This window comes from Pocillopora verrucosa, chromosome 1, assembly GCF_036669915.1.
Source record: "Pocillopora verrucosa isolate sample1 chromosome 1, ASM3666991v2, whole genome shotgun sequence".
NCBI lineage: Eukaryota > Metazoa > Cnidaria > Anthozoa > Scleractinia > Pocilloporidae > Pocillopora > Pocillopora verrucosa.
This window is the reverse complement of record NC_089312.1, coordinates 21,425,516-21,435,094: the sequence shown is the minus strand read 5'-3', so window position 1 is coordinate 21,435,094 and position 9,579 is coordinate 21,425,516. Positions and strand designations below refer to the sequence as shown.

Sequence of the window (9,579 nt, the reverse complement as noted above, 5' to 3'; positions counted from 1 at the left end):
ACTGATAATAGATAATAAATAAGATAATAAATGTATGTTTTTATTTACATGGCATGTGTTAAGTTCGTGTACAATATTTGGAGCTGATGCTGGTTGGTCAAGCAAGAGGTGATAACCATTTGAAATGCCAATTATTACTGAGACATTGGCCTTTCTACCTCAAAACACATGCCCTGAACGTAACAACAAATCCGGATGGGATTTTGGGGGGTCACTTAAAATAAACAAATAAATTATAGAAAAACGAAGTGTAAATGTTTTTGGGAAGGAATGTTCCAGTTCCGTAGTTTGAGAACCTTTCGACCACTCGTCAATCCAAGTCTCGGATGTCTTCTTATTACTATCTATCGAAATTTTCCTTTAAAACTTGCAAAAAACGAACATTCATCTGTCTTCTCCAAATGTTTAGGGGCTAATGTCTGGTAAAATCTTCAAGTAAGAACGAGGAACAGGCGTTGTTTTCCGTGATCAAAGTCCTCACTGCGTCAGCTAGACTGAATGGAGGTGTTAAGAGAAGATCGACTCCTTTAAAATGCCCGGCGGTCACGGAAAGATGTCACTGAGGGCCCACCTCAATGTATTCTATTTGATCTGTAGTTCTTGGCCCATATCAGTGTCGCACCCCGGATTGAGGGTTCCACTTTCCAAAAGGGCTTAGAGGGAAATTCTTAAAAATCTCCTGCTTCTTGTTTGAACGTCTAGATTATTTTATATATTGGACTCTTTTGCCCTTTTAACCTCCTAATAGTAACTATAACTGTATTCTAAACGCGTACTATATTACTCCACCAGAAAGAATTCCAAGCAAAAATTATTTACAGTCATTTCACAAGATATATATAATACACCACATCTTGGAAACCTACACGATTTTCAAGATTTTTGTACATAAATTTCGTATGGATAGCTGATCTGTCAGTATGAGATGATTCAAAACATTTACCCCATTGATATAGGGGCTAAATTCCTTGAGCGAGACTAGATAAACTTATTGCAAAGTCATTGTCTTTTTCACATAGTGAACCCATATTCAACGTGCAGTTAAGTTATTTAGAAAAACCAATACATCAGTTATTCTTTTAGATGACTTCTTTCTCAACAGCCGGTGAATGTATTCCATCCTCGTCTCTCTTTTTCTCTATGTAGGTTTCCCACACCATTATATAAATACATCGTGCGAGAACTACTAAGATCGGCCTTGATCTTTAGGACAGGAACTGTTTGGAAGCCAATTATAATCTCCTCGGCTCATCTATGTGTTTCAAGCTTGTGCAAGCTGTAAGGCTGAGATGTGCAGAGGTTGTTATTTTGTCGGAGATGTTCCAGTCTTGCTAGGTTTTTCTGTTTGTAAACGGCGTTTCTTTTCTTGAGACTGAGTCGGTAAAAGGTGAAAGCAAAACGAAACAAAAGTTTGTCAAACTATACATTTAGAAAATTTCTCCAGTGGAGCTACATTTTATTACGATAGAGTGCGAACTCTTTCGTTTGGAAAAGTAGGTAAGGGGGACCTGCACTAGAAATATAACCTGTGTAGGAGAGGAACTGTGGGAGTTTCCGCGTATGAGAATTGTTAAAAATACCAGTCTTAACTATTCTAAACACGAAAACTGGCCTTTGAACCAATCGTTTAGACTGATACATCAAAACAATGGAGACACATATGGGTTTTAATAATGATAATCATTAAATAATCGTTTGATATATTTTGCTTTAGAATGTAGAGTGGAATATGGGAGTATCACTTATTTACTCAAGTTAAGCTTTGTCAGTTCTTACCATTTTAGGCATGTGCCCGTCTGAGTTCCTTTGCTTCTCATTTCAGGTCTTTCTCTTCCCTGTTTCTCCAGAGAAACTTTACGTAATCTATTTAGCTCTGTCAGCAACGCCCTAAAAATTTAAGAAATAAAATTTACTTTCATTTTTTCCCCCAAAAGCCTGTCAGCAAAACTTTTTTCAACTTTAAGGGTTTTACATTTGGTGTAACCAAGATACGAGAGAGATGGTGCTTTGGTGAAGATAAAACTCACCATAAGGTAAATTAAGATTTATTAGGAAGCACACTCACACAACTATTTATTTCTACACTCTCGGTTACAAATGCTCTAGTTATCTAAAAACAAGCAAGTGCACCAAATTGATTTTAGTCCTAATGATGTAAAAAATAATGCAAAGTTTTGAATAACAATGGAAGAAATGAAGACAAACGAACAATTTGAACCTAATCAGACATATTTTTTGGGTGACCAGAAATAACCGTGAACTAAACAGTGGTCTGAATTCAATTGTACGAAAACTTCAATTTGCACCTATACTTTGGGTGGCAACTCTTATTGTGCATCCTATCTTCATCAAGGACCTTAATTCACGAATGTAAAATTTTCTTTTTGTCTTGTTTTTACAGAGGAGCTTAGCTTGGTTGTTAAAATTTTAGTCTTTTCAACAGGTATATTAATAGATATCAGGCAAATAAAAAGACGAAGAGGATAATTATCTTTCTTTCATTCAATCTCCTTGCCTTTCATAATTACAATATCCTTAATGAACTTGTGCGAGCCAAAGCAAAGTGATAAGCATACGGTTTGTGAGTTCTTTATTAACTAATCCTTGTCTTTGTTCTCCCTCCTTAATTAATGATTTAAATTTCTGATAACCACTTTGTGTTTTCTTTGTAGAAGAAAAACATTGTTTCAGACTTAATTATGATCTACTCTGACTGAGATAATTTGTATAATTATTGAAGGCTTCTTCTATGTTACCTTACGGTCGATTCAAGGGAGTCTACTTTTTGTCGAAGTATGCTGTTTTCTGAGTTGCACGTCTCCACCCTGAAAAAGAATGGCACGTACCAAACTAAATCAAAATGAAAGTTCGGAGAGCATCGCTTTACGATAATATCCTTAGAGCAATTCTGTGACACTTGAACGTCTTAAATAAACTTTTAGCCGCAAGGCGCAAGGGTGAAAACAGACAAAAGCAGGCCAAGAAAAAGTTTTTTACAAAGTAAATAAAGCGAATCCTTAGCATGCAAGACTGCCTACTTATATTTGTTTCAGTAATAATCCCAGTTTGCATTAAATTAATCAACAATGGTCACATCGCATGGCCATACTTAAACATACTATTTTCCCCCAAAAGTGTCACCACTGACTGCTTTTTTAAGGGCTAAGTGGCTAAGGATCACAGTAACTTTATTGGTAGTTTTTATTTGTTACTATGCAACTTACCTTTTCTCCAAACCTTCGACGTACTCTTTTTTCTTTCGCCTGCTTTCTTGTGCAGAGAGCTTGGAAAAAAAAACATACCATCTCTAATTTTAGTTTATTTTATTTTACAACCGCTACTCAACTTATTATCGTGTTTAAGCTGTGGATGTGCTAGAACTCGTATACGTGTTCGACACGTACCGACCGGAGTAGAATATTCAGGACAAACTGACAAAAAACTGATACGAATTGGGAAGCAAGAATAAATCCTTACCTTGTTTTTAATCTTACGCCGAATCCTTTTGAGGGCCCTCTCTTCTGCCTAGAAATAAAATATTGTTGCCTTTAGTAGTCGTTTCGTTCTAGGTACTAACCAACAAAAGATAATTTCTAACGGTTACTAAGACCGCGTCATCGACTAGCAAGAGGACGCCGGTTATATGTATCATTTCTGTCATGCAAAATGCAGGATTTCAAGGTTCACTTCCCACTGCTACCTTAGGACTATTATCCGGTCTCCAGACGAGAGTTCAGTAGCCATATTAATACTATAAATATACCTTTGTCAATGGTATCCTGCTTGGTACTGGAAGTCCTTCAGAAACGAAAGTTTCTTTTTCCTCATCTGTGAGTTTTACTTTATCATCGCAGCCTTTCTCAGTGAAAATGACGTCCTTCTCAACCTAGGAAAAAAAAATCAATATTCGGTAACAACAATCAATTTTTCATTTTATGATTCACGTCACTCCAAAGTAAATAGGAATGAAGACAGCAGCAGCTGAGTAATTTTAATCACATTTTGTCGTCCACACCTGATCGCATTCGTCATCATTGAGTGAATAACCTTGTTCTCCACTGACGTCAATGTCGCTGCTGTCTGAGTGCTCTTGTTCTTCAAAGATATCTTCTGGGTAAGATGCGACTTCTATCTCTTTCTGAGAAGAAAGTAAAAGCGTTAGCTAGTATAGCCACATGATGATAAATTTAATATATTTGGGTGTACACTTAAAATAGGCTTCTTTCTATTCTGGTTCGAAAGGCAATGCACTGCTTGAGGTCGCGAAGGACCTTAGACCAGAAAGGATTCTGCATCTTACACCCTCGTCAGTTCGAACGTGGTTAGCAACCTCACAGCTGACAAAGCTAACGTTTATGCTATGCTGTTTCTGACTATGTTTCTTGCGACAAAAGCAAAAAAAAAATTTGCATAGAAAACGTTCACACCTTTTCAAGCAGAGAAGAGATCTTGAAAAGAAGTTTTCTGTCTTGCGAACGGTCCTTTGGAGAACTTTTCAGGCTGAAAGCATGACAGCCTTTCGATGAATTTGCATTCTAAAGGAACGGAAAAAAGGAATATCAAATGTGACGAAGCCTTTTGTTATGAAAAAAGCAATTTCATGGACCAAAGAACAACGACAATGAATAGGAAAGAACTGAAATCGATGGAAAGAAATCCTCGTAAAGCAAAAACAATCCAGACTGGCCCTTAATAAAACTCGTTCTCTCTAAAAACCCACTTATCATGACGCGTTAACATACACTGAATGCCACACCTTCTAGCTAATATCCTTATTCACAGTACATCGTAAAAGGATCTGAGCACATCGTTGAACTAAATTGATTTCGAATGATATCATGAAACAACGTTTGATTATGAGACCAAATAATCATGAGACAAACCCTGATCACATAGCAATAGATTTTTTTATGTTTTTTCGTACGTATACTCATACTCGTACCACAGAATCTCCTTCACAGCTCTCTGAAAAGCTCTTTTTCTTTGGAATTTGGTTTTATCTGACCTCATCGCTTTCAAAACCTGGGATAAATGTATTTAAAATTTGCCCCGTATTTCTTCTTAAAGATCTCAGAGTAAATGAAAGCGGATTTTTGCTAAAAAATATTGCAAATATCAGAGCAAGAACAATATGGATTGATAGGAAATGTTGAATTAGGTGTGATCGGTGTAAAAATTTCATCCCGGACTCTATCCATGTATTTACAGTAAGGAGAACGGTGCTATGCTGAGTATGAAAAAGAACGGTCGAACCTCCTCTTTTGTCCAACAACAGCCACTTTTGCATTGTTTTAGCGTGTAGTCCTCATTTTAACCTCTCCACATTAGCAATTAAGCCTTTACGTTTTCAAGAGGACAACCCTTTGTAGCTTTATTTCACCAAAGAGAAGAGAAATCATCCTCCTGGAAAGGGCAAACGTTTCACACACCTTATTCACAGTACCTTAACTCGTTTTGTTTTGTTAGCAATTTTTTGCTAATAATAGATTTTTGGTTTCTTCCTTACTTACATATGATTTTGGATTGTATTTCTCAATCTCTTCCCTATATATAACTGCCAACCATCTACAACGGCCTTTTCCTGCCGAACTCAACGCGGCCGTAATGAAGATACTTGAATGCACTTGCAGATGATCGAACTTTGCGTGTTAAGATTCATTATCATATAACAAATAGAAAAACGAAAAGTAGAATTTCGCAATCCAAGTATCGAAGCAAAAAAAAAAAAAACCAAACGCGGCCAGAAATATTTTGTTACAACCTTTTTACGGATAAAAAACGCAGAGGTGATTCTTTCTTCCGAAGGGAATTTCATGCAAACCCATTTCCGATTGCAGCATCAAGACAAAAAAATTCTAAACAAAACCAAACCAAACTGAATCTTTTAAAGATATACCTCTCGACGTAGACAAAGCAGCGTGTTATAAATTACGGCTGCGAGTTTGTCACCAAAACAAAGTATTTAAATCGAGAATCAAAAATTTAAAAATGAGCACCACAGCTGAAAATTAAGAACAGACTTGGAAGGATGTCTATGAATTAATTAAGTAGTCCTTTTTTTTCGTATCAGTACCATCAAATAAATATCCCAATATAATTTGCATAAACTTTCAGCTTTGTGCACTTGTAAAATTATCCTATACAACTCACCTTGAGAGAATGAACACCCGTAAATTCGTCGTAAGCTTGGTTAAACGCCTCCATCGCCTCGTCTTCGTCACGTAGCAGTTAGAAACTACAAATTGAAGTGCATACATAATTTTGTTTAAATTTCACGTACATCTTCTAGCGACGTAAAAAGTGACACATGAAAGAACACGATAAAGATGAATGACGCAAATAGAAATTTAAGGACAACTTGAAAAGTAAACTATGAATTCAAACAACGTAAAATTGACTTCAGATTATCTTTTACAGAAAACAGTTATTTTGTAATGGATACTGATATTATTACTGAAAGCAACGTCGTTTCAATACCATTAAAATAGTATGAAAACTGACCATCTATCGTCGGGTCGCAATGCAGAGCAAAGCGTAATAATGTCGCGGTTAAAATCATAGCTTCTCATGGTGGTCCATAAAAATGCTATATTAATGTTCAAGAATTGAAAGATACTTAATCATGCTGATTTTAAGCGTGATGCGAGTACAATTACTTTTACCCTTAATGAGTTTTTTCGTCTATGACGGATACATCTCAAATAGAAGTTGTTATGAAACTGGGACTTCCTTCATCACAACTGTTTTGGTAATTCTCATTTAAGAATATGGTGTAACATTTTGAACACGTAGCGGGCAGAACTTCTTTACTCGCATTATAAACAACATTATCGACCTTGAGTTGTCCCCTGGAAATATGCATATGGAATATGAAGCGAGTTTTTTTTAGGCAATTAGAGTGCGAATGATATACTCATCTTGAATCAGTAGAGGAAAGGTAATAAATCTTCCCTTTATAGGGCAGTTTCTCCTGCATCTCCTCCCATATTCATTCCACATCAAAAATTTCAGCATAAGTGTTCCCTTTTAGCGGCGAACTCTTTCGTTTTGGCTTAAAAAGTGGACAAGTTGCTATGCAATCTTTATGTGAAAATAACCTCGAGCGTTGGTACATTGCTTCAACTACGGTTGTGCAAAGCGAATCTCAATTTTTTCGAAATATATTTTGCCCGTAAGAAGTTAGTCTGCCTTACCTCCGTTCAAAACAGAATCTGAATACTCTAGGTAATAAACCGAAAATTCTTCAGTCAACCAAGTTCTTCACACTTTACTGTAAACCTTTACTCTAAATCTGACTGTGTATAGGAGTGGCGTTTACAAGGTGTATGCAAATAAGGATAGAAGTCGAGTACATGTTAACCAAAAACACGTTGAATACCTTTTTACACGTGAATAAGGTTTCTTATTTCCTCACTTCAGTCAAAGACAAATGCAAACGAATGTCCGGCGTATCGGTCATTAGAGGACGTTTCTATGGTGCAGTAAGATCTGCCTGGAAAAAACGTCATCTAGTCCACAGAAGAGGGCTAATTAGTGCAGTTAACTTTAGTCAAAATACGAACGACTTTTTTGCTGTTAAAACTTAACTGATTATTGCTAGCAAGCTTGCTCACTTTTTTTCTAATACTTCGCTTTTATCAATAAATTTTAAGAAAAAAAGAAAGTTCTGTAGACAGCTTTTCATTAGGTACTTGTTAAACACGAATTCAGTAACCGTCGTCATGTAGAAAGAATCTCCTGTGCACACGTTTGTGTTTTATTTAGCTACGTGCTTCGACGTGTTGCCACGAACCAGAAGATATCGTGGTATTAATTAAAGATTAAAAAAAAAAAAAGAGTTACTTTCGCCATAAGCTGAAGTTGTTTTCAAAATAAATCTGTAGCCATGACCCAAACAGTGCAAACGAGAAAAACTATAAATGAAGTAAATATATACAAAAAACTACGTTTTAAAAATGTTGATGTCTCGTGTACAATTAGAAGAAACATAAACAATGCATCTTTGCTTTATTTATACATATAGGTAGAAAAACCTTAAAATTCTGAACAAAGTTATATTTTAAATTAAATGAGAACGCGGTTCTTTTTCAAATTAAGAAAAGCAGTTGCGATATTAGAAAGAATTACGTTGCAAAACTATGAGGTATTTGACGTTGCTTACTAAAATGGGCATTTGCTAATTTTTTTTTTGTCTGCTGAAAAATCATACAGCTCCCATGAAATCTCCCTCGATATCATCCAAACAGCGTTAGCAACTAGTAAACGTTCTGCTTATATCAGGATTTCTATAATTAACATTTGGAGAATTTTCCTTTATTTTACTCACCAAAGCTAAATGGGTGATGTAATTACGAATGTCTCCCCTGTTTAATCCTGTAGAACTGCAGGGTTCCTACCTGATCCTGTTTAAACAGCTGTCTATAATAAAAGCCCAGTTTACAAAGCAAGAAACATATTCGCAAATTTACATCTCTTAGAAGGTAAAACGTTCCGCCAGAAGACACAGGGTTCGTGTCATCTCCGGTCCACGACAAACAGCAAGCACATAATGCAGTAATTAATTTTCTCGACAGCACTCAAAGTTTCTACATAAAGTTGCGAGCGCCGCTTTAATCGCCGCTTTGAACGGAGAACTATTCATTTTGAAAAGTGATTTTTGAACAGAATTTCCCGTGATCCTGTCCCTCGAATACCAATTGTTTTTTAAACTACCATACCCCAGAGAAAAAGAGAGCGAGACTATTTAAAGCTATCACGCGTGGACCTTAAGATGTAAATAATAGTTAAATACATTTATTTTTCTGCTGATCTCAACATTTAAAAAGCTAATTTTTTTAAGCCAGAAATGAAAATCAATCTCCAATGAGACCGGACGGAAGTTATAGAGAAAATTCAGAGTTAAACTCTTCCGCAAATATCTCCAATTTCGACCACCTTGAATTCCGTCCATCGAATGAACGGAGCTTCCAAATGTTACAAAGAAACGCTTAGAAATAACTACATAACGATTTCTTTACTTTAGTGACAATTGGCAAGAAAACGGTGGATGGAAAAAGCCGATTTTAATCTCATAAGTGAAACGCCACTAAACCATACCTTATTAAGGCCAAGTTCATATTGGAATTGCTATAGAGTAATTAATTCCGATTCTTTTGCTATAAAATAAGCGACTAATTCAAATAGGTCTCAACGATGAGAAGAAAAAGAGTAAATTGAAGATTTTACCTAGCTTTAGCGAGGTCCACAGAGAACGCTCGTGTACTTCCTTCCTCGTGATTTGCTTTGGTAATTTCCCACAAGTCGATCGAATGTCGAGAACAAACTCAAATCAAAATTTTCTTATTTACCTCTTGTCATGCAAATAGATCCCATTAGCGATGCTGGCCACCCGCGCTGGACCGGCTAAGAGACAATGAAAGTTCAAGCAATAAGAAGGGGATATGGTTATTTATTCAACAGTTCCTTATTTTCTCAATTTCACGCCACAGTTAACACGTTGTCGAGTCAGTTTGCGGACGGCAGGCGGACACGTGGCACAAACTCACGGTGGACTCGTTCTCGAGTCATGAGTACAAACGT

At 36.3% G+C, this 9,579-nt stretch overlaps 1 protein-coding gene across 5 annotated transcripts; it reads right to left on the bottom strand.

The window, feature by feature from the left end:
• Window positions 1-56: 56 nt before the first annotated feature.
• LOC131769012 (cyclic AMP-responsive element-binding protein 3-like protein 3-A) lies at window positions 57-9,371 on the bottom strand. 5 transcript variants are annotated; one of them, XM_059084746.2, is made up of 11 exons: window positions 9,226-9,329; window positions 8,327-8,418; window positions 6,151-6,235; window positions 4,428-4,535; window positions 4,016-4,138; window positions 3,764-3,886; window positions 3,478-3,525; window positions 3,225-3,283; window positions 2,757-2,825; window positions 1,777-1,887; window positions 57-1,372 (listed from the first exon to the last, which is right to left on the bottom strand). In XM_059084746.2, exons 3-11 carry the CDS (start codon window positions 6,202-6,204, stop codon window positions 1,249-1,251), a joined length of 819 nt encoding a protein of 272 aa, XP_058940729.1. In that variant the 5' UTR covers window positions 6,205-6,235; window positions 8,327-8,418; window positions 9,226-9,329; the 3' UTR covers window positions 57-1,248. The 5 variants fall into 5 exon arrangements, with proteins under 5 accessions (XP_058940729.1, XP_058940732.1, XP_058940730.1 ...); XM_059084749.2 differs by lacking the exons at window positions 8,327-8,418; window positions 9,226-9,329 and adding an exon at window positions 9,348-9,371; XM_059084747.2 differs by lacking the exon at window positions 8,327-8,418 and having other exon boundaries at window positions 9,226-9,339.
• Between the last annotated feature and the right edge of the window lie 208 nt (window positions 9,372-9,579).